This window comes from Oryza brachyantha, chromosome 6 (assembly GCF_000231095.2).
Source record: "Oryza brachyantha chromosome 6, ObraRS2, whole genome shotgun sequence".
In the NCBI taxonomy this organism is placed as follows: Eukaryota; Viridiplantae; Streptophyta; class Magnoliopsida; order Poales; family Poaceae; genus Oryza; species Oryza brachyantha.
Window position 1 is genome coordinate 2,822,392 of NC_023168.2, and position 26,715 is coordinate 2,849,106.

The window sequence follows — 26,715 nt, forward strand, 5'->3', positions numbered from 1 at the left end:
TCCACGGCGACCACGAGCTAGTAAGATGCACTCCACCGCATCAAACCGGCCTTCCATCCCGCAGCAAATCGATTTCGCGGTATTTCTACGATACAAGTCTTACGGAGTTTCTTCATCTAGATTTTAAACCACATGAAAGCACATGTAAATTCTAGTCGATTTGGATTTAGGACGTTTCAAACCGCGTCTAAGATTTTTGTCATTATAGTCATGGCTTTATCTTTTCTCATGTCCTCACTCCTCGTGAAGTATTGCTATATTGAAATGCTTGTGCCACGGTCATGTTCCTCACTGCCCCCTTTTGCTTGCCGTCAAGCTCCTTCTGGACGACCTTCACTCTATCTACTCTTCTCCTTCACGCGCTCCTCCTCTTAAAGCTTAAGCAGTGACAATGTTCTTCCGGACTATTTTTCTCCTTCTCTAGAAACAACTTGCCATAGGAGACCCCGTTGTCTTCAATGTTGTCCATTAACCTTCTTCGATATATGACTTTAACTTCAATGTCATCCATTAACCTTCTTCGACGTATGGCTTTAACGGTGTTGTGGCCGTTGGCCATGTCTATCGCCCATAGTCGGTTTCTCAACAACTTTATCCTGACCCCTAACAGGAACAATGGTTACATTATTACGTCATTTTTCTTCCTCTCTTGTTTCAGTTGCTAAATACGATTAAAATTTTTTACTTTCCTATTAGAAAATTTTATTTAACATACTTTACATGTACCTATACAAAGCTACAAAGATTAAAATGCCCTTCACCTTTCCAAACATCAATACATTTATCCACTATTTTTTTATATTTCAATATATTTCTCCCCTACTTCACCAAATCCCATGCAATAATTATCTTCGTGGACAACTATGATGAGTTTTCTTACGAAATCTATTCGATTTTAAGAAATTTCAATCATATTTTGGAGGAATTGACCAATTTTTTATTGTAAAATTTCTACGTTCCAAAGGAGACATACAACTTTGGAATTTTGCAAAAAATAATAATACTTTAAACTCTCGAGATGGTAAGGCCCTGTTTAGTTTCTAATTTTTTTTCTAAAAAAATCATATCAAATCTTTCGACACATAAATAAAGCATTAAATATACATGAATATTAAAACTAATTATATAGTTATGCGGGAAATCGTGAGACGACTCTTTTAAGCCTAATCAGGACGTGATTAGCTATAAGTGCTATAGTAACCAACATGTATTAATAACGGATTAATTAGCCTTAAAAAGATTCGTCTTCTTTTGTAATTAGAGTATATTTAATATTTTATATAAGTGTCAAAAACTTGATTCGATATTTTTTAAAAACTTTTTGCAAACTAAACGAGCCTAAGATACCCTTGCATCGTCAAAAGGACAGGATGAGAGGCATTTGCAACTTTCGGCGTCGCATCGTAGGCCGGTTGTTAAATCCAAGAAAGGAAAACGAATATATTCCTGTTGCATCACAATTTGTCGTCGTTGATTGCGATGTAAAATATGAGTAGTAACAACCAAAAACTCACCTCACTAATTAATCCGGCACACCGAGATGAACACTCGAACTGATTACGAGCCTAATTAACCAACCAAAGTTACTTGTCTGGCACTAGCAAATCTCGGATTAATTTAATCTTAAGTTTATGCACAAAGTTTTTTTTTACTGAGTTACAAAAAGATGAGATAAAACTGTAATCAGGAAGATTAAAAGGTGGGCGCGGTTACGTGGCGGCGGATGACGGCGAGGTTGAGAGCGGCCGCGGCGTGACGTTCTTGCTGCTGCCGCCGCCGCCGACGGAGAGGGAGCGGAAGAACGTCTTGGGACGCGGCGGCGCGGTGGCCTGCGCGGCCTGGCGCGCGGAGCGGCTGCGGATGGTGGCCTTCTTCCCGACGGCGGCGGCGGGCTCCCCCTTGCGGCGCACCGCCTGGCCGTTTCCCGGGATGACGCAGGTGAAGACGACCCCGATCTTGGCGAGGCGGTTGATCCAGCGCGGGATGCGCGCGCGGACGAGGCGGCGGCAGGCGGCGTCGCAGAAGTGGTTGCAGTTGCGGGAGACGAGGTTGTACGCGTCGCCGGGGAACTCGGCGGCGAGGTCCGCCATGAGGGCCCGCACCTCCGCCCGCGCCAGCTCCGTCGTCCCCACCAGGATCGCCTCCCGGAAGGCGTACCCGGGGCACTCCCGCGGCGCCACCTCGAAGATCCCGCTCCCCGCCCCGTCGTGCGCCCCGTACGCGTACTCCACCCCATGAACTGCAACATCAACACAGCGTCAGGGGCGCAAACCAGGATCGACGCGAGCGAGAGAGAGAGACACACACACACAAAAGTAGGGCGTACATGCCTTGGACGCCGGAGTGGTAGACGCCGAGGCCGAGCCACCGCGCGTAGCCGTTGGCCGGGGTGACGTCGTACACGTTCAGGTACACCGGGGACGCCGCCCCCGCCCCCGCCCCCGCCGCCGCCGCCGCCGCGCCGCGAGCCTGCTGCTGCGGCTGCCGCCCTGGGACCCGGGGCGTGGAGGCCGAGGTGGCGGCGGCGGCCGAGGAGGAGGACCGCGAGGGCGAGTGCGAGGGCGCCATCACGGCGCACGTCGCGCGCGTCGTTGTCGCGCTCCGCACCCCGCACCCGCGCCGCGCGGTGCCCGTGTTTTTTTTTTCTCCCCCCCTTCTTTTTACTACTAGTAGTAGCAGCGGCGCTGGATTTGTTTGCCTGGCTGGCCGAGACGCGAGACGAGGCTGGCTGTCTCCGCATTTTTTGTGCTCACTTTTTTTGGATTTTCGTAACGTGTAATAATTCGGCGCCGCAGCCTAAAAAAAAAATCGTAGTTGTCAGGTGTGATTTGGGAAGACGTGATTTTAAATTCCGTCAAAATGCGTGGAAAATGTTTTTTCATGGGGCTAACAGTAGGCTCTTTATTTATATTTGAAGACGTTGGCTAGGCCTAAATCCATCTATCGATTAATATATATTACTGTATATATGTCTAGATTATTAGCATTTATATAAATGTAAGAATGTAAGCGGTGATTGAAAGTTTATATTATAATTTTTGGAGGGAAAATTTTGCAGGAGAAAAGACTGGAATGTGCCGGCGAATTATATCGGCCAAATTTTATTAAGACTAGCAAAATACATGTATGCTGTGATGAAATTTAACAGAATCATACCAATGCATTGCAAACAAGAAATCTAGCTAATCGGAAATTTTTGGTTGCTAAATTTGTTTTGGAAAGGAAATAGACGGTAGCCCCACATGCTAAAATTTAGGACCGTTGTTGGTGGGATGGTGGGTGACGAATTTAGCATCCCCAGCACCATTACGGCTGTTTTTATAAGGGGCATAGATGTATTAGAATTTATGGACTGAGCCTAAATTAATTTCATTAAATTTCTAGCTTCACAATTAATACTATGTAGAAACTAGCGTTTTATACCCTTTGAAAAATTAACAAGGATTTAACTTAACTAAAATAGTTGCTTTAATATGCATCTATTAAGAGATCGAGGCAGAAGGGTGGAAAGTCACACGTGCACACACTCCGTGTATCCACATTTTGCACGGTCATGCTTATATTGTTATAGCATATGCATATTTAGTACTACATGTTTTATGCTTACTAGCTAAAGCCTATGCGTTGCATCGGACATTTTGTATAGATAAAAGCAAAGTTATATGTTTGTAGCATAGTTAGCACGTTAGGAGTACGTAGCATTAGAAGAAACTTCCTGTTTTGACATACACAACCAAATAGACTGGTAGCTCCACAACCAGCATCATACAACTTTATTACAACAAAAGGCAATTGAGCATTTACGAGGGGTTCCGAGTTGCCGACCTCATGACCTTATGGCCTTATATGTCAGTCAGTGGTCAGTAAGCATACTCACGACCACCACTATAAGCCACTTTTAAATGAGTATAGATTACTTTCAGTATCTGGATTAAATTATACCAAAATGACTATAAATTCAATAACGTGAAGTTTACAAATTGAAGAATTACATTAAAATTTATTAAGAGCAAAGAGAGCTTAGTACAATGAGCAATAACATGGTTGTTGGAGTAAAGCCAGAGATGGATTCAACAACTAAAGCCAACCCAAACGAACATCATTATTGAGCAGAACAGCATCCGGTCTCCCCCTTGCTTGCTAAACTAAAAACACTCAGGGCGGCTGAGAGCAATCTAAAGCCACGGTGCCAAGTCATCACGCGTGTAGTTAATTCACGGTGTGTGCCATTGGGCGATCATTAGCCATCAATCCTCATCATGCCTGGACAAGCTGAAAGCCACGCTGGTTAGTTACCGGTTTGGTATTGATTGCAAAGCAAGACGTAGTAGCAATTGATGCTTGCTTCCCCTGGAATGGATGACTCATCATCGCCTATTGGACTTTGGGTATTCAGATTTTGGTGAGATGACTAATCTCCATTTAAGGCTCTGTTTGACAAGACTCGGATTCTTGAACACCTAGATCATTGTATATAGATCTTCAGTTTTTTTAGCAAACTTGAGAAAATACTCCATTGAAAGATTGAAGCAGTGTATTCCTAGCTCCACTACTTCAAATGTATTTAACTCTACCAAATAGACTTGAATGTATTGAGGGAGGCTGTCGTGCCTAGTTTCAGATTTAGCTCTGTATCACAATAAGTGTATTTCTGAAATTTAAATTTGTTCTACAAAGAGCATATACATGTGGGGTATTAGTTATTCATCAATCACGACGTATTCAAATCTCTACCTATTTTACCCCTGCATACCTCTCACTCCATATAATCTCCCTATTTAATGACAAAGGGAGCAAACACAGAGTAAACGAGTATTGCCCTACCCTAGTGAGTAGGTAGAGTATACCATACAGTGGCCCAGTTACAGAACGAATGATGCCCACACTTTCGGCTGGTCAGCTGATGAGTATAGTCTTGGATACCAAAGCCGTCGATAATAATAATTACACGGGGAAAGGGATACAGTTCTATTTAAAAGTCCGAACAAGTAACAACATTATCTCGAGTGATGTGGCTTATATTCTTTTCATGTACAGAATCAATAATCTCATCTTTACATTTAAAAGAACGAAAATGCTTTGATGCAACTGTTGTGGGCATACAACTTCTATAGTGCTTTTTTTTTCTTTTTGTGGAAATACAACTTCTATAATTCTATCTATACAAGCACAAAGTACAGGCTATGAACAAGAATGTGGTGTGAGATTTGTAACTGCAAAATGCCTAAAAAAAGCCATCGCTCTGTGTGTACAAAAGTACCGAAACTCCAGCTTCTGAACGGGTCAGCATGTTAGCAGCCGTACGACGACGACGACGCTTCTCCATAGTGCTACAACAATCCTGGACTGGACCTAAACCTCTCTGTGCGCCTAACCTGTACTGTACGGGCACTTCCTGGACTCTCTCTCGGCGAGGCTCAGCTTTGCTTCTTCCCGCCGGCCAAGATGCGAGAGATCTGGAGGCCTCGGCTGAAGGCCTGGTTGAACAGCAGCCTCGTCTGGAACTCGGAGACGAAGGGGAACCACGCCAGCACGGCGACCGGCACGAAGATGAAGATCCCCATCAGGTACTCGTACCCCCTCGACAGCGCCTTCACGGATCCCCAGAGCCCAAAGGCCTTCACCACCGGCTTGCTGGCTTGCGATATCTGTGCCAAACAGATTGGAATCAGCAGTGAATTGTTTGGCAATGTTAGTGGTTCCACACAAAATATTCAGAAAACAGAAAGTTATCCAATAGCATGTCAAGATTTGAATCTTGGTGGAACCCAACTCATTTTTACCTGGGAAATTTCATCTTTCCCATGTAAATACCTGGGGTTACCGCTTCAGATCAGTAGGTTAAAAATAAGGGTAGAGTTGCTGCTTCTCATTCACAAGATCACGTCCAGATACTATCTAAAGAAAGATTGCATCCAGTTTACCTAGGAACTTTGATAAATTGGAGCTCACTGCGGTCCCTAATTATCACCTGACTGTGTTGCCAATCCAAAGGTGGGTTATCAAGAGAATAGACTGTATAAGAAGATCTTTCTTTAGAAAGGGGAAGATCCAAGTAATGCCAGCACTGGACATAGCTCAGTAAACTAGCCATGTATGTTGACCAAGAAGCTTAGGGGGGGCTCGGAATAGTACTTGATTTGCAGAGATTTACACATGCGTTGCAGTTAAGGTGGCTGTGGCTAAGATGGAAGGAAGCTGCCTTGTGTAATGATAAATGGTTGCAAAATGAATAGTTCAGAGAAATTGCACCAGCTCTGTTTAAGCTGACCAAAAGGAAGAACCATTGCATTCAGATAGAACTTTCAAATCATAATTGGCTAAACCTTTTGTGACCAATGACAACAAATGAGGAAATCAATGAGCTGGTTACTTTCGGTAATCTTTCGCAGAACGTTGTGCTGACCCTAGGAACTCTTGATGATAGCACCTGGAGGTTGACTAGTGATGGAACTTAGTCAGTAAAAAAACCCCTATTTAGCATAATTTAATGGGTTTTTGGTACAAAACAATTTCAAAGCACTATCGCAGGTTACTGCTGAACATATACAATGTTTATTTTTTTGGATGGCTGTTTCGGCACCAAAAGGCCCTTACAGCTCAGAACTTGCTGAGGTAATACTGCCCTTGTAACTGGACTTCCAGCCTTTGCAATGAAGCTATGGAGGACACATTCCATTTGGCCAAAGACTGTGGCTTTTACTGAGGAAGTCTGGAACAGGGCTTGCCAGACAAGAGGCCTTCAAAGCATACCTCCAAAAGCATTTTTCAACATTTTGCAGGACTGGTGGTTCGCAGTATCCACCATCAAGCCGAAAATTACAGGAGAGTTACTGGAGCACTATCATGCGGTGGAATATCTGTCTAGATAGGAACAGAAGAATCTTTCAGAATTCATCACAAGACGGAGCCCAAATGGCCATAGTCGTCCAGGATATTGCACAGACAGAGCCAATCTAAGCTACGATCCTTAATTGGTGCTCCTCCTAAAATGGCTGTAAATGTATTATCATAACAATCCTGTCTGTACTATAACCTTTTTTCCTTCATAATTATAATTTAGGCAGAATTCCTGCTATTTTCCTAGGAAAAGAATTGTTTTCCTCAGGATGTTACTAATAGTTAGGCGATATGTACCGGATAAGTTAAGCCACCAGGCGGTACATATATCCTAACTGTACCATATCAAGTGGGCTAGGGGAGTGGACAGCTACCCATAGTGCCTTGTGTTTATTTCTGAAACTATATGGATTGGTACTGGACCTTGAGGGTGGCACTGGGGGGCTGGGGGGACTCGCTGACACTATTAAAAGTGCGATGTTGATGGCTGAGAAATACCTGAAGAATGGCCCATCCTGTTGGTGCAAAGGCAAGGAAGCTGGCGAATATGTCACCAACTGTTAGATGCAAAAGGGTGAAAAGAATGGCCAGGGTTCCAATAGATCCAATGAACAGGAACAGCTTAAGAAGCCGGAACATCAGCTGGAAGTCTGCACTGAATTTCTTTCTCCCCATGGATACCACCTGCAGAAAAGATACCAATTAGAAACATAAAAAGGAGATAAAGTTTAACTATGCATGAATATCAGCTTTCCTCAGGATGTTACTAATTACTAGCAAGAAAATGAGATACCTTCAGGACCATCACCACAGCAACGATAACCAGCCAAGACAAACCGTAAACCTGAAGTTACAAAATCAGATTGAGAGGACAATCATAAATTCATATTTGTAAGGATGCTTCATGCTTCCAAACGACAAACAGTATGTAAAAATATGCTCACAGAGATGCTTTTGTTGCCCGCTGAGATATTCAGATGATACATGATACCGTATTGGAAGATGAAGAACCGGAGAGACAGGATGACCTCCCAGAAACGGCCAAATAAACCTGTAGACAGCAAATGTTCCTGCTCCTCCTCCCACCAAGACTCCCAAGCTTTATTAGCAGGCACACCAATGCCACCACGACTGCTTATCCACTTGGTCCAGTCATCCCAATCATCAACTATTTTTTGCCACTCAAATCCTGATGGGTTGAACAGGAATGGTGCAAACAGCCAAGTGATTACAAGGAACCACATTGATGATGTCAGAAGGATATATGCAGTCGAATCTGTTGCCACATCACCGTACAACTGATAAACCACTAGCAATAACATGAGCTCAAGTCCTTTGACAAAATGGCTTCTGGAGTACATTCTATAGTTTTCAGCAAATTTTACATGGCGAACTACAAAGCCTCTGCCAGTCGCTCTATATTTTGCACCACCATGCAGGATTGTGCGACCAAAGTAATGTGATTTTGTGCCAAGGGAGAAAGTGAAGAAAACAGAACAGAGCTGAAGCTGCATTATGACGAAATCCCCTAGGGCACTTCTAAAACCCCTTTCCAATCCAATCTCCATAAACATAGGTAAGGCCATCAAAAGACCTAGCTGCACAATAGACTGAGACCCCATAGCCGCCTGAAGAGCAGTGTTGCCTCTCATTCGTGCTTGCTTCATAATTGCAAACTCTAGACCACTTAAGGCCAAGTAAAGCCTTCCATACAAGAAAACATAAACTATTATGACAACCATCTGCACAAAATTAAGACAAGAACCTTAGTGAGAAAAGGATGGTAGCAGATCAGAACAAATATAAAGCATGCAAGTGTCCTGTGTTCACTCTACTAGGTCAATGATGAAACTTACCATCGAGCTGATATAAAATCCAACAGTGGTAAAGTAGCATGACAGCATTCGGAAAAAGTCAAAGCGGTGACCCAAGCGGTAGATGTCTCTGCTTAGTACTTGCTCTCCATTACCACATGCCACTTTGGCTTCAAAGAGAGAAATTTGATTAAGGCCAACATCTCGTCCTTTGCCAACTTGAATGTATTCATGATGGGTGACATTCCCACGTCTGAGTGTTGAGTTGAAACCTGGAATAGAAGTGTAAGCCTATGGTATCCAAGAGCGCAAATGAGAAGTCAGAAATACATGCAGAATCACGTACCAGCAAAAATGTCCTCACTTAAATTTATACCACAGGAAGCCTTGCTAATGCCACCTCTTGTAATGTGAAAAATTCTATCAAATACATCAGGATGCCCATAGTGAAAACGTACCCTGCACAGAAAACAAAGCATGTCAAATATACAACATCAAGGCTATAAGAGCTGATTCCTTTTGCATTATTGAACAGTACAGCCACACTATAAACTGTCAACATGTTTTTCTTAAGATTTGAGCCAATAGCACTTGGTTGAATTAATCTTTTACCACCTCATTTACTTTTTAATCTCAGACACATATCCATGTGCATTTCAAGGGTTGAAATGATACAATAAAAGTGATTTATAACTTATTTGACTTGGAGTCAGTTGCTATAGATGCTCAGTGCTTCCAACATGTCGCACTCCCGTTGTTCCACATAATAATAGTGGGCTGTGCTTCATTATATCAGGACATAATAAAATGATTTGGACTTACTTCAGTGGATTAGCTAGTACTCTCTGTCCTATTGTCACAAAGCTGGTTTCCTGGTTTGACATAAACCATGCAAGAGATGACACACTACAACACAAGAATTTAGATGTTAGTCACTGATATGGATTTTTTAAAGAAGGAAATGCAGTAACAACTGCAAAGCGTCCAACCAGACCTTCCAGTGAAAATGTGCTCACGCACACCAAGAATTGTTGGTTGGCGCACACCATGGCTTTCATGGAATTCTTCCAGCAAATTCCGCATTTTTAAAGCTTCCTCCAAATAATTGTCCTAAAGATAGTTAACAATGCAACATATTAGATATATCTTGAATAGCAGCATAATTATTCAGTTTTTTAGAACAATAATTCAATTCACCTGGTTCATATCAATTGTTTGGAGAGCTTCACCCCGCGTAAAGACAATCGCATGATTTTGATTTTCTGGTTTACCTTCACCTAATTTTGCTGGCCCTGGCAATTTTATGCGGTATATTTCCTTCAAAGTATACAAAAGTAAATAAGCCCTATTGAGATGTACATCAGACCAAAATGCCATCAAGATTTGAATGGTGGACAATGAATTCCACTTTGTGGAAATGATTACCTGATCATGATTGTCAAGAGCTTTTACCAAAACTGAATAGAAGACCTTCTGCACCTTTTCACCATCTCTCTCTTCAACTTCATCAATGTATGCCACACGGAGACCGGGATAACTACAGTTTCAAGTTCAGATTGAAATTACTTTGCTCCTAAAAGAACATAGTATTCATTTTTAATAGAACAAAGCAGAGTGCAGAATATTCCTAGAAACTATGCATTTGGGAGTTAAATGCTATCTATCAAACAAATGTAAAACAAGGGATATAGTCTGCAAAAATATAAGAAAAGCATGCTGCTCCTGGGGATAGATATGGTGTATCTTGTAGTATGGAAAAATGTTGTAGAATAGATCATAAAAATGACTCACTTCACCATCAAGTTTAAGATATCAGTTGCACGTCGATCACCAGATTGTTTCTGATTGCCATATATCTGGCAAGTTGCAACATATGTAAATTTCATGTCTGCTATAGCCTCAAGTTGAGATGAAAGAGATCTTTGGCTTTTCTTCTCCTCCTCCGCTGGATCTGCAACTGCTTTATATCCTTCCAGTATCTCTGCATGCAAGACAGGGCATAAGATCAACAATATTTATGAAAGCACAACAATAAAGGGAATGCTCAGCTTGGAGCTTGAAGCAGCTCACCAGATTCAGAAGCCATGTCAAGAAATGCTTGAAGCTTCAAGGCTCTCTTGTAGTACATCATGCCTCTAACTATTCCCAGCAAGAAAAACGTTAACTAACTAAATCATCTTTATTTAGTAAGATAAGACAGCTAATTCAATTCACCTGTTCTACAGAGCGTCTGTCCTCTAAGAGAAGCCCAATGACGAAGTTGTAGGACATTTTCTTCATTTCCCCAAACTTCACTCTCTCTTTGGCAACCAATTCTTTCCAGAAAATTATTCCATTCATCTATAACAACAACGAAGAGTGAAGGACATAATCCTGGTGACTGAATCAACAATTGGAAGGGAAAAAAGAAAAATAAAACATGAGTGGAGACCTGGAAAAATCTTTTGCAGGTAGAATATAATTGAGACACCATCTTCATTTTCCAGATCAAGGTCACTCCTTGAATATACAGTTTCCTCACTGTAGTATGGAGTCATAACGCTGCAAAGGGAAAAAGGTGATGCGCAGTTATCTCATGCACACTCATTGTTGAAAATCTTAACAAATTTAAGCATAGAAGGTGTATAAGATATCTGTGGTGATTCAGTGTCTTTTTCTAGTTTCGACATTGTTCCTGTGCCTGTGCATTTCAAGACGGCTGTAAAAATAAGGTGTACAAGGTCTGCATCTGGAAAGTCAACTGCTTCATTTTACATTTCATATTCACAAATCAGAATTATTTGTATTAGTGTTATCATCAAGCAAACATGCATATACAAAATGGACGGATACAATGAACTTTATAAACATAATTTCATCAGCATTGAGGAGTTGCTTCTGTCATAGTAAGACCACAATGAATCAAAGAAACGGGAGTGCCTGACATGAATCAGAACAAAGGCACACACTGCTAGTTGAAATTCCAAGTATTAAAAGCCACCTAATATATTTATGGCATCAGGTCAGTAGCTGCTCGTATTGTTTGTTAGGCACATTATAATTAGTGCAGTGAGTAATAGCACAAAGTTTAAGGAGCTGAGGATCATCTCAGCTCTAAATAAACAATGAGCACACATTTTTGAATGTTTTATCATAAAAAATGTATAAATGCGTCATCAATGGCTTCAGCCAGAAAACCCAACATTCATGGAAAATCCTGCATGGTATTATTGTATATTTTCCTCTTCCTGGTTAGCATAAATTAGGATTTAGAATTCAATTCATGGCCAGATACTCAAAGAGCTACAGTGATTAGAAATGGGAGCAAAACGAAATTCAACCCAAATTTTACTTTATAAGATGATTTTTAAAGTTTGAGGAATACAGTGAAAGGATCATCTGTTAGTCACTGCCAAACTTCCCATGTGTTCTCGTTAATTTTTCTCAAAGGTGAAGGAGAGCATGTATTTTCTGTCAATTTAGTTTCAATACATTGCCTATTCATTGTTCTATTTTCTAGAAATGGTGCATATGGTCTCTACACAGTGTGCTGTGTGTAAAACATGACAGAAATACTGCATAGTACATTTTAGATGGGAAGAAAAGTAGTAAGCAAGCTGATATATGAGACTAACCTGAATGACAGCATTTTGCGTACTCTAGGTGCACGTGGAATGTCCATGAATAAAGAATTAGTGAAAAATGCTATCCTCCGGCGAGCTTCAAGATTTGTAGGCACATCCATCGCCGATTCTTTCACAGTCAAGAGGAGGTACAGACGCTTAATCTGCACAAAAGTGAAGTTAGTGCATATTCCTAGTAATAAAAGACAAACAAGATTTTAATATGACCTGCTCGTCCCACTGTGCTGAAATTGGGGGAGGAAAGACGATTGCAGGCTTTGTACCAGTACCCGCAAAAAGTTGCCTTCTTGGCACAGAATCCTTGTTTCCATGACCAAACTCAGCTAGTTCTCTGTGAGTGAATGGTAGTATGAGATTACTCGCCAGTTTGCCATGAGAAAGGAAGCCAGTTATATAATTGTCGAGTACAAAAAGTGACACCTGATTTCATTGACCATCATATCTCTTGTGATCACTTCCAACATGTCTTGAAGCAACAATACTACACTATCAAATTTTGAGGCATCCCTTTCTTTCTGTGGATGTGAGCAAAATGATCATAGAATAATTCTTATTCCAATATATGACGATAAAGAACATGTTCTAGCAAACTGAAACAAATGAGCACTGCATTTCTCATATAGGACTACACTTTAGTAGTAGTAACATTGTATTACCAGGGCAGATACAAGCTCCACAAATTTCGTGCACAGGACTGGCAGTGCGCTCATTCTAAAATTGGCAAGGAATGTGTTCTTCGCAATGTTAGCTTCAATTTCTTTTATGATAATACCAATAATCCTGTAGCGGTCAATGAACAAACAAGTGAAGCAAAACCATATCTGGGGAAAAAAGGTGAAGCAAAACATCAAATATACATGTTTTTTAAGGTAATATTCAAAAAATAATAATAAAAGAATAAGCTAGCATAAAAGATGAATGCGCAGATGCCTATGTAATAGTCATTAGACATTACAAATTATGAGCAGTAATGGTCACCCTTTCCATTTATAGTGGTGATCCTTGGGCATCTTCTAAGTTTAGTTTGGAACAATCAAGTCCTCTAATTGATGTAGCAATGGTGTGGAGCCATATGCAATCGGCCATTCTCTATTCTTACAGTGTATTGTAACGACAGCTTGCATACACGTCATCATATAGGGTCATAATGATATAAAGCTGATATTTTTCTGACGAAAGGAATTTTAGCTTTGTAAGAATAAGAATATAACCGTTTACTGACCAGAGGAATGGCCCAACTTTTAAAAGCTTTGTAGGGGTAAGGGAAAAAGGTAACCGTTCAAAGTACCAAAGTTCCATGGAAACCAAAATCTAATAAATAATGGTAATGACATCTTTAAGAAAAAAATAAACATATTCTAATTTCATAGTTTTGCATTACTTATTTCCAAGATTTTGTTGGCCCTAAAATGGAAAAAAAAAAGGAACTTAAGAAAGAGCACTAGGGACTTCTTTTTTTCAACTCAGAATAGACTTTTCTCTTGTAGACACATGAATGGTGGGAAGACAAAAAAATATCAGAATATACCTTTTTTCATTTTCTCCAATCACTATTAAATTAAGAACAAGCTTGAATGACTCGTAGCATTCCAGTACAGCACATTTCATATACTCGTCTGCACATATACGTTTCCAAAGATCGGAATCTCTTGGTCGAAATTGTGCTGCCATGTCTAAAGCTATAGGTATCTGCAGAGTTTCCCTCAAAATAAATTGCAATCATGCAATTAAACACAGAACTGTAAGGAGGCGAGAAGGGAAATTTTTTATCTTATTCTGTCAAACCTTGCTAGCAAGCAAGAAGAGAGGCCACTGCATCAGTTTAAGACTGGGGTCTGACGAATAAGGAACCACCAGTAAGTCCATTTCCCTGAGGAGCAGAAGCTCCCATAAAACACATTGCTATGAGCAGATAATAATATATTTCCTCCTAAACATGAGCTAAGGGACTCACTTATCACTTATAAGATCTTCCTCCCGGAAACTGCATATCACTTCATTCCACAGCTGAGCAAACTTGGCAGCCTCGGTTCTCTTGTTGGGAGAAACCTGTGCAATCAATTTTGTAGTATATCAAAACATTTTCAGGATTTAGAAGATACTCCCTCCGTTCCATATTATAAGACTTTATGGGTTTGTCTGAATTCATCCATGTATTAATGTATATATGTTTTGTATATGTGTCTAGATTCATTAGCACACAAATAAATTTAGACAAGACCAGAAAACATTATAATGTGAAACGGAGAGGATACATCATAAAAGAAAATGTTGTTACTGTCATTTGGGACCTCAGCGAAGCGCTTTGCTAGTGAAAAGCGTCTGTTTCGTCTTTTATCTGATGGCACCAAAAATGTATTGAAGGCCCCAGGCAGAGAATGAAATCGTGATCTCAGCATTCCTAATGTTCGTATCTGATGAATAGAAGCATGACAAGTCAATAAGAAAATAGTTCAGTGTCATGCTCAGCTTCTTAATTACATATATGAACTAACTATTATAACACAATTAAATAAGAAAGGGCAAGGTTAAAAAGGAGTTAGAGATTTGTATGGTCCTTAGGGAGGCTCTTAAATCATGCTTCTATTCAATAAGAAATACCGTGCTTTTTTTTTACCTCAGGAGGTACCCCGTATCTCCTGTCTTATGGAGAGGTGAGGTACCAAACATACCATGCACTTTTTGGTACCTCTACCTCAAGTAATTTTTCTCGCCCCGGGTAATGAGCTTTTAACACCTTAAGAGGAAAAAGAACAAAGTCCTATGTCTAACAGATACATAAGCATACTCTGTTTTCCTTGAGAAATAAAAGCCAATCAACTTCCAAATTTAGTTGTTACTCTTCTAACAAAACTCTTTTGGCATTCTAAGGCTATAAAAGTTTTTAGCCGGGGCCAGGGTACAAAAGTTATTCTCTACTTATAGCACTTAAGACTTGTGGAGTTAAGATCCTATTAGTTTATGTGAGTACTTAATGCAGAAGCATGCCCCTTACCCATCCATGTGGTGACCTATGCCTCTAATACATATTGATTGTTCATGATTTCCTAAAATAAACAGCTTCTACAGAGAAAAATTCAAGATCATTATTACCTCTCCAAGTCGTCCAAGTGCTCCAGACACACCGCCAGATATTGTAGAGAAGATTGCATACCATATTTGTGTATCCATCAAATACACCTACAAGAGGTATTGCAAGTGAACATTTATGACCTAATACATGAGTTCAAAAGAAAAGGAAATGAATAATATGACACCACTGCTAACTGTGGTTAGCTAATATGGTAGTTGGATAAGCTCATACCAAGAGAACAGGAGCCCAGAGTGACATGATAGCACCAATATTATATGATGCTGAAAAGACAGCAGCTATTATCAGTTTCGAAAAATACATAACACCTCACACAAAAAAAAAAGAACAGTGATTACCGTTTGGAAAGAATTCATGCCACTCATAACGAATATTATGAACACTCATTATGTCCTTTGTTGGCTTGATCAGAGGTTTTATCTGTAAATCAATATGAGCTTCAGAGCCATCTTGTCAAACCATCTTTTCAATGCATCTAAGTGTAAAGTTTACCTGGACAAAATAACTGAATGCAAACTTGGAGCATAGCAGCAAAATCCAAAATAATGTGTACCTTTTGAGTTGAATAAAAGAGAATGAGTTTGTCACCGATTAAATCATCAATGATTAAGAAAATATTAACTTACTTAAAAAGTGAAACACTGGTTTCATGCATCCCACGGCCAACGTAAATTCGTTTCTGCAGTTATTAGACAATTAATGTAGCTAATGGAAAAGAAACCACATGGCATAGAGTAATATAGACACTAGACAGCAGGAGCAAGAAATAAATAATAATAATAAAATGATTTTTCAGTGTTGCTTTATCCAGGAAATCCATTCATTTGTTTTACTTCAAGGCACATTCCTTGGGCATATGCTATATAAGTTGGAATACCAAACTACACCTATTATGTTCACTATGTTTAGTTATTTCCCAACTTGTTTCGAATTTCCAGAAATACCTTTGGAATGTTGCTTCCATTTACTTTAACACATACACATCTTTAGCTCTTGCAAACACAAAATATAATGCTCAGTTGAGATTAGAAAATATGATCCTCATTCCTCAATATGCATAATCTCGGTGGAAGTATAATGTATGCCCCAGCATGAGGTTCATGGATTTTAGACAGAACATAGAGTTCATACTTAAAATTTAGGGATGAAAGTTTTGGATTCATCAACTTGACAGATTCTAGAAATACTATTTATAAGAACATATGATATTCTGTGATCAAACCCAATCTCTCCAAATTCTGTTCCATCATACCAAACAGTAGATTAAGTAAAAAAAACTATTTTTCTTATAGCAGAAATTTTGACATGAACATTTAACAGAACAGAAGAAAATTCGGAAAAAGAAGATTAATGAATACCTGTGACCACCACAGGAGAAGCCTAACAATACGCCAATTCGAGTTCTCTATCCACCTTCGGAAACACGGTAACAGGAATAGCGCTGCGCTTAGGATATTAGGTATCAGATACACAGCCACAGCTAGGATATATAGAGGTGGAACTCCTTTAACATATTGAAACCATTTATCCAGATCTTTAATCGGTAAATTGACTTTAGCTGCAGTGCTAATGTAGAAAAATGGAAGGATCACAGCCCATGCAGCACTAACTATGATCTTCAGAATATTTCTCATGGCATCAATGAACTGGCATTTATGATGGCCAGGGAAGTTCAGAACAAAGTCTAAAATACCTGCCATCAATTAAAGAAAAGTTCAGTTACATTTTGCACAAGGAGCTGCCAACTCAACACCATCTGAAGAACATTAGTATGTGACAGCTCTAAATAGATAGGCTGCCTTAATAAAAATGAATGGAGAAATCTTTCAAAATTAAAAAAAATGTATAGAGAAGGCATAGAATTGGGTCAATAGGAGGGTCAACTGAAGAAGGATATGAACAATCAGATTTATCTATTGAAAGAGTCCCCCTCCCCCTAGGTAATATTTCTTTGCACAGTTTGATGTTTTGTCTAGCCAGTTCGACGTTACTTTTGAGGAAAATAATCCAGGTGGGCTGGTTTTGAACCTGAAAAGTGTCAAGAGAGAGAGCGAGAACGAGCTATGCCATGTGCACATTGGAAAGGGTACTAGTTTCAGCAATCATTGTTAAAAACAGATGTTCACCTAGCATTGTGAACAAAACAAATCTAGTGCACATTTTCTGCCTAAAAATTCAATGTATCTCCTGTGTTCCAAGAAAAAAAATCCATATGTATCAAAACAAAATTAAGTACAACGACACACTAAAGAAGCAAATAGTCCAATGCTTGAGGCAACATTAGCAAGATCTAGTGACACAAAAAAAACTGGCAGTTTGTCACCTGATATTAAAGCCTAGCTGTTTCAGACAACGTCATATAATAAAAGCAAACAACTGAGACGTGGACCATACTTTGGAGGAACTGTAGAAACGACGCTGTGACAAATACACTAGATAGGGAGTATAAGAGGTCCTTCTGAAGAATTTGAGATAGCGTATAATCGCTCCACGCAAAGATCAGCATTGCCTGTTCAATTTAATCATTAGAAGATGCTCAAGAATGTAAAACAATAATCAAGATGAAAAAATCATATACAATTTTCAGCTAGTACCTGCAGAGCCAACAAATAGAAGGTCCACATTCTGTCAAAACTACGGAAGATGTGCCAAAACGTTCTTGTTTCAACAAAATTCATCTTCCCTGTGCTTTTAGTAGAAGAACCTTTCCGTGATGAGCTTCCAGCCTATAAATAATGATTTGTAAATCCCAATCAAACTTTCCAAGAGATATCAACAGATGGATAAGATTTGTACCATTGTTACAGGCCTTGAATCATGCACAGATTTGAAAAAATCACCATCATCCCGCATTGGCCACCCCAGTGAGAAACAATCAGATGTCCTGAAATGAAATAGAGTAGGAATTATAGAAAATGAAAAAGTTTGTCAACGCATACACAAATATAAGGTTGTAAACAGACCAGAAATACTCGTTTAGATCATCATAATTAGACCACGCTGAGTGTGGTGTTTTTCCATGTTTGCTTTTTCCTGACTCCTGCAAACCACCATTATCATTAGTATTGAAAAACCTTTTTTCATTTCATATGATTTCTGATTTATTAAATACCTTTTTAATGACACGATAGATAGGTGTAACTACTTTCTTCAAGAAAGCCTCTTCATCCCCACCATAAGATGGCCTGATATTTTCCCCGGTCACAATACTAACATTTCCAGCAAGCAGCCCATGCAATTCGTATGCCATCTAAATATATACATGCTAACGTTAATAGCATTAAGATTTGAGACTTAATATAATAATTAAAAAGATGAAACTTGCATTGTGAAAGATGTAGCAAAGGCACTCTGGCATAAATCGGATGTTTGCTGCTTCACCCCAGATGAGAAGATAAAGACCTAGAAACAAAATATTTCGTTGTTGAATTTCCTGTGGTTGTGCACCTGAAGGATTTCTGCATTGTGAAATCATCAACGATGTAAAGTAAGAAAAATAATAACAGCTTTCTTTAGAAAAATACAGGCAAGGGATTGTTTGTACTTCAAACTATTCTTTCGTGACAGAAAGTTGCACCAGTTCCTGTAATTACTGAATAGCTTAGCCATCACCACATCAACAGCCCGGTCATCAAGCTGTTTCAGGGTTGAAAGAAAAGCTCCAGTCATTGAAGAGGCAACATAAAAAGGAATGGACAGGAAATGGAGGATGTTAGAATTATTTAGAAGCATGCTCGAAACAAGTAGCTAATCAGTTTAATCAATTGAATTTCACGGTGATAATTTTTGGAACATGATAGAAGGCAACAAGATCAGCTCGAATTTTGCAAGATGTTTCTCCAGCTGATCCAATATAAATCATTATAAAAGAAAAACAATTGTTTTGGTTGAAGGTTGAGGCTTTTGTTTACTGGAATGAATAGTCAGAGAATGAATACATACTGATCCCAGGCTTCTTACTGCATTATCCACATTGATATCCATATAGTCAAATCAACAAAGTAAAAAGTGGCAAAGGAACATGCCTTGCTAAGTGGCTCGGGCTTTGGCTCAAGTCTTATATGCACATTAGCGAGGAGGAGAATCAAATGCTCCCTTTGATTTCTCACGCTGTCCCTCTGCACGCAAGGAGATAAGCTGGTGTTAAGTTGGGAATAGAATTGACAAATTGAAATTGACTCGTTTGGAATAACTAGCAGACCTGAAAACCAAACATAGCTCTCAACCAATCCAGCAAATCAAGATCACCCCCCTTCTGCCTTTCTGGCTCGAATGCGGAAGGCCAGGTCAAGCCACGTGTGTTCCGCAGCGCTGTAACTGCTGCTTTGATCTGTTAAGGTTTCAAACTAATGAGCACGCCGATTTCATTCACTGAACCTGAACCGGTACTACACGGTTCCATCGTTTTTCAGAAACAGATTCCAATATCATGAATCTTATATACCTCCTCCATCTGCATAATGGACTGAGACGCACTGGCGGCATCGAGAGGGAGGATATTGAACGGCGTGTATATGTCTTTCTTCTCTTGCACATCCCTGTGCAGGCGAGCAATCTGCCGCATCGGGAATTTAGAGAAACCCATTACATTTGAGAGGACCTAGATTTTCGTTGACAAAGAACGACAGTATCTACTAACTAGAGTCGATATTTTGAACACGAACCTCCGGACTAACTTCCTCGACCTTCTCATTCTTGTTGACGGCGCAGAGAACCTCGAATAGAACTCCGGCCGTCTGGTAGGCCTTACCAAGCTGAGCCCTGCAAGCGACATTTGCATGGAACTGGATGTCTCAAGAAAGGGATTGGATTTACAGGATACCTGGAGGACGGTTTATGAATTACCTGTCGGCTTGTTCCCCTTTGTCGAGGGCACGGACGTAGTTCTCATAGTACTGCTGGTAGAAGCTCTCAATTTCGCGGGCGTCGGTCTTCTTCACTCGTTTCGCGAGACTGGGGCTGTTATCCTGTTGGTTCCATAAGATTTCAAGGGAACATTGGTAAGGCAACCAGGCAAGAACTTGGGATTCACAAGACCGATGCCCTCATGCCCCTAACTCACTGTTCCTATCCCTGTTTTCTCTGGTATAATTTCACCTATTTTTATTTTTTTCCCTTCACTAAATGAACGAGGAAAAAGTTAGGCCCGGTTTGTTTTCAATTAGGATTATTATAATCTAGATTATTTAGGTAAATTACTATATAAGCTAGATTATTATAAGTTAAAATAGGTAATGCAGAGTAAGATGGTAATTAATTTAAAGTACATAAGGGCAGCGTTGAGTCTTTAGCCACTCAATAATCCAGTAAAAACATCCTTGTATGAGCTTATCAGATTACAGTATTCTGGACTCTAGATCATAATAAGCTGGCATATTAATCTAATTATTTATTTTAATTATCACTGTAAGCCAGATTATAATAATTCTAAACCGAAACAAACATGTCTATCCCCTTAAATTCCAATGGCGCTAGGTCATTCCTTCCTTAAGAAGGTCCAGGTGCAGAGCATAGGACCTCGATTTATCTTCGCATGATGTAGACGTGTAATATAACATTTTAGGCAAAGCCAAGCAAATTGAATATCAGTATTTTCTTTGTTTCAAAATATAGCCATGTGTTCACATTTTATTAGAAAATAAAGTCATCACTCCACTTGTCCATACGTTCAATCATACTACGTAACAATATCTCATTTGATTCTCCAACCACTACTTCATCTCATTTAATCATAAAACATCTATCTTTTAATTTTTATCTAATTTCTAATCTCAACCAATTACAAACATTCTTCATTTAGTTTCATCTCCCTACTTAATCTTCATAAAAGAAAATTTACACCAACATATTTTTTGAACGGATAAAGTACATAATTAGTAAAACGGCAAACAATAACATGGCGAATTGATGGATCCACTCAAGGTTACAAAGACAATATAATTTCAGATTTTCAGTAAAAACATATACTCCAAACAGTTCGCCGCATTACTAATAAAGGATTACAAGTATTAATAAATAAAAATTTGTTTAACAAAAAAGTAAATTTAGTCATGCTCAATTACCAAAATTTGAGAACATCAGGCGTATTAACTTTTTATAGGGTTTCCAACCTCATTCTTGGGCTTTTAATTTTTTAAATTAATATCATATGAAAATATTTTTAAATTTGAATCTAATGGTACTACATGCATAGCATAAAACACATACTTCCTCATTTTTTTAATGTTTGACATCATTGATTTATGACACAATATGACTATTTGTCTTATTTAAAATTTTTATCTAAATATGCAAAAGTATTAGTCATGTTTAAAGTACATGTAATGATAATACAAATTACAATAAAATAAATAAAAATTAATTTTTGTCAAAAAAACCAATGGTATCAAACATTAAAATTTAAATTTAGCCCAATTATCGATCAGTATTCTTAAAAGTTTAATTTATAAAAAATTATACCTTATATTTTCAAACGAACAAATGGAGTATAAAAAAACATATCATCTAAAACGAAATAAAAACAACAACATAGAACATATTAGTGATGGAAATGAGTATGTGTATGTAGCAGGCTGATCAATAAATTCATTTCGCATACTTGTTTCTACTCATCCCCCAACGTGTTAATTAGATTAAGCTAATGTCAAACAAATGATTTTTCAGGACCCGATCGGATCATCAGCTGTTATATCTTTTCGCCCGACCTAGTTTCTACAGAATTAAAATTCCGATAAGCTTAGTTTTCATATAAAACAGCAAATATATAGTGCCGACAGCTTAAATTGTGTATATATCGCCTTTTTATTTTCCATGAGCATTTTGACACGTTGAAGTATTCCTCGATCTGATTTTTAATAGATGACATTATTAGTTTTTAATCACACGTTTGATCATTTAAACATGGTGAAATATTATTGGAATTTTTTAGAGTGCTCCAAGATTATTTGAACCATTATTTTGTATTGATCTGATGGTTAGGATTGATCTTACCTCATTAGAGGCAAGAGATCACAAAGAAAGAAAGAAAGAAAGAAAGAAAGAAAGGAAGGAAGGAAGGAAAGATAAACTCCGTCAACCTGCTATAAATATTGATGCATATACAGTAAGTAATTAATAAAATGCTCTCATTTACCATAATTCAAAATTCAAATTACAACATAACAAGGTACTTACTTTTATAATTTTTCAACTTTTTACATGTTTAAATCCTTAATGAGGATTTTAAATTTTACCACCAAATTAGCATAATTTAAATTTGGTGTTTATATTCAGACTGTAAATCACTCACATGCTTATGAAATTTTCAAATACTTTGAAATCTAAATAATATTTAATTTCATTGTAGCAATCCTAATTTTGGATTTTAAAACTACAGTCCATTTGATTTGTACGATGTAAATTTGTTTTTATGAATACTAATTTCATAATCTTACCATCATTTCCTATGGAACTTTGATTACCAAGAAAATTTAAATAACCACTTAACATATTTGAAATAATAACACATACATGTCCATTTGAATCATTTGAATGTTTGGAAATTTATTGGACCTGGATTTCTTGCATGTGGTTATAGAATGTTTATAGTCATTAATGTTTTCCTTTTCCTACTAATATATTTATTATAAGACAAAACAAATTAAAAAAATGGCCAGGATTTATAGTCGGTTCTTACCACCCTAGAGGTAAGAGGGAGCACCTTAAAAGATCTCAATATTATTTCCTTCGTTTTTAATAAATGACATCATAATTTATATCCACACAAAACTTTTGAATAAAATGAATGGTCAAACATGCCAAAAGTCAACGGTATCATATGTTAAAAATCAACGGTAGTACTATTTTAACAAATAGATTAAACTATTTTTACATTACTTTGCATTACACTAGACTAAGTACTATAGCAAACAATGATCATAGGAAAATTAGGAAGTATTTTTATCACTTGATTGTATATCAACTACTTTGTTGTTGCATGTTACCTAAATAGTTATTAAAAAATTAACAAGATAAATTAATATACAATATATCACTTTACGTAGATGCTAGTTCAAATTTGATTACTGCCAGTTATAATAAAATAAAAAAATTAATTATGAATATATGTATACTACTTTTAATTTAATGTCTTTTTTTCACTGTGAGAACTTGTAGAAGTCAAGTTTAACCTACATGTTTATAGAGTCATACATCTCATATTAATTCAACTTGTCAATTTTTTAAAATTTTTAATTAATATTTAGATGATATGTAATAAATGAGTTAATATGCAATCGAGGGATGAAAATCCACCCCCACGAAACATTAGTTCCACGCTAGTCGCTAGACATGCATGCAGGGGTGCAGACCGGAGCACAGAAAATGCAAAATAGCAAGTTGCACGGTACCGAACATACTAAACAGAACTAACAGATGAAACACGACGTACGCTAGCCTGCCAAAATCATACGAAAGATATGAAGGGGATATGTGTATCACCTTCTCCAGCCGTTGGAGCAGAGCCGTCTTGAACTGGCGGACGCCACGACCGACGGAGTTCTGATCCAGCCGGTGCGCCTTCTCAAACGCGTAAAACCGACCTGCATTCGGACCAGAAGGTCCGGAACAAATCAAAATAGAACTAGAAAAGGCTAGAAAATCCATCTATTTCTCACAGTGTAGCAGTAATAAGTATGGCATCCCAGTTACCCACCCATACAGTTCATAAATCATAAGCAAACAGATCGAACAAATTAAGCTACACTATGATTCGAACCAAACAAACACCCACTAAACAAGAAAAAAACACAAAACAAAACAAAGGGTACTCTGGTATGAACATCAAATGCATTGAGACAACCTTATCCGAAGGCAGATTTCAGAAGAAAAAAAAGTCCAATTCGAAATCTAACTCAGCAAAGCCAGAATATGGGCGGAGAAACACACGCCCGATGAATCTCAACGCAAACGTTGCGACGGAATTTCCAGCACAAAACCACCCAGGCACACGCTACATCGCAGGGCTTCGCTACTTACATCAAACGCCATGAGAAAAATCATCACGAGCTGCTTAACTCGTTCCAACTCCCAGAAGCACCAAAAATCCCCCGCAAAAATGTCACACAAAAATGGTTCCACCGTGGAACGTACATAGGTAGGCGACGCGGGGCCGCTCGGGCTCGATCTCGGCGGCGACGCGGAGGATCGGCGCGATGCTGCTCAGCGTGGACGGCACCACCTCGTTGTCGAACACCTCCATCGAGAACGTCGCCATCGCCGCGCTCCTCGACCCCCGCCGGTTCAGCCCAGCCTGCTGCCCCGACATGAGCATCGACGTCGGCGTCAGCGGTTCGTTCGGCACGCCGGAGGACGCCGACGCCGCCGCGCCCGACGACGTCCGCGGCGGGTCGTCCCCGCCGCCACCCCGCGGCGCCGTCATCGCGCGCGCCTCCCCACCGCCTCCTCCAACTCGCTGCCCCTAGGGTACGTAATCCCTCCTGCATTACGTCGAGCGTTAGCGCCGGCCACCGGGGGCGATTCGGGGGGAGAGAGGAGAGAGAGAGCACGAACCTTAAAGCGAGAGGCGACGACGAGGTGCTCCGCCTCCGCCTCGTCTCGCCGTCGCGCGCGGTGGTGGAATGGAACAAACGGGGGAGGAGAGAGGGGAGGCGGGTGGCGAAATAGGCTGGCTGGGCTTGGGTGCCCGTGGCTATTTATATGCGAATCCAACGGCTGAGGATGGCTGCTTGAGGGGGGGTGGTACACGTGGCCATCATCGGAGCCATGTGAGCTGTGCAAATGCTGTCAATATTAACCTTGCCAGGCCCAATTTACCGTTGACAGGTAATAGTAGATAATAGATGTGTACATAGATAGAAAATATGATATAGTCTGGCTCTTACAGACTTGCCTGTTTCAAAAACTACTGTCTGCGGTTATTTTTATATTATCTAAAAAATCATCTAATTATGTATGAGAGTGTATGACCACTAATATTTGTGCTCGGGAACTCATAGAGATGGAGAAAACTTTCTATCATTTTCTCACATGGTCTATGGGGTCGAGGATGTTTGAATGAATGACTAGCATGCTAAGTAGTGGCATGAAAGACTTGCATGGCCATGTCTTATTTGGGGAGACTCACGGCGTCAATGAAATATAGGTATGGAGAAATGCTAATACCTTTTGGTCATGTATTTCTAGGTGATTTATTTGTGTGATAATAGAGCGAGTATCATGGTCAACCACTGAAACATAACAACCATTTCACTGCCTAAAAAACAACAATTTCATGAATTTGAAATTTTAGTATGAGATAATATATCTACCTAAGTAGTGTTTTGAAAATTTCAATTTTTTGCAGTGATTACTTTATTTATCCATAGGGTTAAATAAACTCTTATTTTTCCAAGGAGGCATATGGTTAGTGGTTTACGTTTATTTGTGAGAAAATAATTATATGCCCAACCAATCATTTCTTCTGCTTCTTAAGCTCAATATGGCATTTGCATGTATACCTGCTTTTACCGTACCAACAGAAATGTTAACATCTTATTTTAACAATAATAACTTAGAAAGGACACGGAAATTAGCAATTATGACGACCTCTTGTTCTATAAAATTCAAGAGAAACAGGGACGCATAACTTGCTATCTCTATTTACCACACGTGGTTATCACATAAAACTAGCCACTTTGTCCCATGGAAGGTGTTGGCTAATTTAAGGTTGTTGCATGCACTTTTGCATGTTGATTACAAAAGCACATCGATAAAATTAGCTAGGTTATATCTCACTTTATTCGTGTTTGTTATGATCCACGATGATTACAATATTTGAAGCTGGCTACCACATTAAGATTTCAAAGAAACTCATGGCACCGATGAAACAATTTAGGAATTGCTATACCACTTTATCTCTGTTCCAAAATGTGATCCATACAAGTTATCATATTATACTATTAGGTACCAACTAATACTTATTGGTACGAGATCTAAGAACTACGAAGAAACATGTTGATGTTCACTGGTACTATATCTACATTTTTGCACGATGAATGCAAAAAAAAAATTGTATATTTGGAAGCATGAGAGAGACAATACGTAGTAAAGAGATACGGAGGGATACATGTACAGAGAAGGGGGATACGCATGGGTGGCTTCGTGGGCCTTCTCACTACACGAGGGCAGCATGAACTCGTGCTGCTCTGCCAGCATGCGATAGTGATGCTATGCTGCGATAGTGATGCTATGCTGTTGGTGGGAACGGAACATTGTTCATTAGCATTCCTGAGCATTTTAATGCAAGGATAATCATGAATCATAATGAATTTTATGCAGTAGTACAAGCTAGTTTTCTTACCAAAGATCA

The 26,715-nt window shown here is 39.2% G+C and overlaps 2 protein-coding genes across 2 annotated transcripts; both read right to left on the reverse strand.

Moving 5' to 3' along the window:
- Positions 1-1,592: 1,592 nt before the first annotated feature.
- Positions 1,593-2,640, reverse strand: LOC121054771 (deSI-like protein At4g17486). The gene is made up of 2 exons (XM_040525412.1): positions 2,331-2,640; positions 1,593-2,239 (listed from the first exon to the last, which is right to left on the reverse strand). The coding sequence occupies exons 1-2, from the start codon at positions 2,566-2,568 to the stop codon at positions 1,710-1,712; spliced, it is 768 nt and encodes a 255-aa protein (XP_040381346.1). The 5' UTR covers positions 2,569-2,640; the 3' UTR covers positions 1,593-1,709.
- A 2,362-nt stretch (positions 2,641-5,002) lies between these two features.
- On the reverse strand, positions 5,003-24,959 carry LOC102719496 (callose synthase 5). Its single transcript, XM_015838694.2, has 43 exons — positions 24,918-24,959; positions 24,498-24,844; positions 23,847-23,947; positions 20,214-20,335; positions 20,033-20,129; positions 19,813-19,923; positions 19,570-19,698; positions 19,394-19,486; positions 18,913-19,004; positions 18,694-18,826; positions 18,481-18,618; positions 18,332-18,408; positions 18,165-18,252; positions 17,963-18,094; positions 17,763-17,877; positions 16,727-17,061; positions 15,995-16,047; positions 15,861-15,921; positions 15,707-15,788; positions 15,582-15,631; positions 15,371-15,457; positions 14,569-14,691; positions 14,232-14,326; positions 14,063-14,147; positions 13,806-13,966; positions 12,934-13,057; positions 12,698-12,792; positions 12,485-12,608; positions 12,269-12,420; positions 11,086-11,195; positions 10,869-10,994; positions 10,725-10,793; positions 10,446-10,635; positions 10,080-10,191; positions 9,852-9,971; positions 9,649-9,764; positions 9,477-9,560; positions 9,001-9,113; positions 8,697-8,926; positions 7,785-8,582; positions 7,634-7,684; positions 7,339-7,524; positions 5,003-5,648 (listed from the first exon to the last, which is right to left on the reverse strand). The coding sequence occupies exons 2-43, from the start codon at positions 24,784-24,786 to the stop codon at positions 5,418-5,420; spliced, it is 5,880 nt and encodes a 1,959-aa protein (XP_015694180.2). The 5' UTR covers positions 24,787-24,844; positions 24,918-24,959; the 3' UTR covers positions 5,003-5,417.
- Between the last annotated feature and the right edge of the window lie 1,756 nt (positions 24,960-26,715).

Bases quoted from the DNA above. Each gene is read 5' to 3' on its own strand.
- LOC121054771 (XM_040525412.1), bottom strand. From the start codon at position 2,568: ATGGCGCCCTCGCACTCGCCCTCGCGGTCCTCCTCCTCGGCCGCCGCC. The intron at 2,240-2,330 runs GCATGTACGCCC...TTGATGTTGCAG, and splicing joins CTACCACTCCGGCGTCCAAG to TTCATGGGGTGGAGTACGCG.
- LOC102719496 (XM_015838694.2), bottom strand. From the start codon at position 24,786: ATGACGGCGCCGCGGGGTGGCGGCGGGGACGACCCGCCGCGGACGTCG. The intron at 12,609-12,697 runs GTGTCACTTTTT...ATTCACTCACAG, and splicing joins ATGATGGTCAATGAAATCAG to AGAACTAGCTGAGTTTGGTC. The intron at 9,114-9,476 runs GTAAGTCCAAAT...TTTTCTGTGCAG, and splicing joins GTACTAGCTAATCCACTGAA to GGTACGTTTTCACTATGGGC.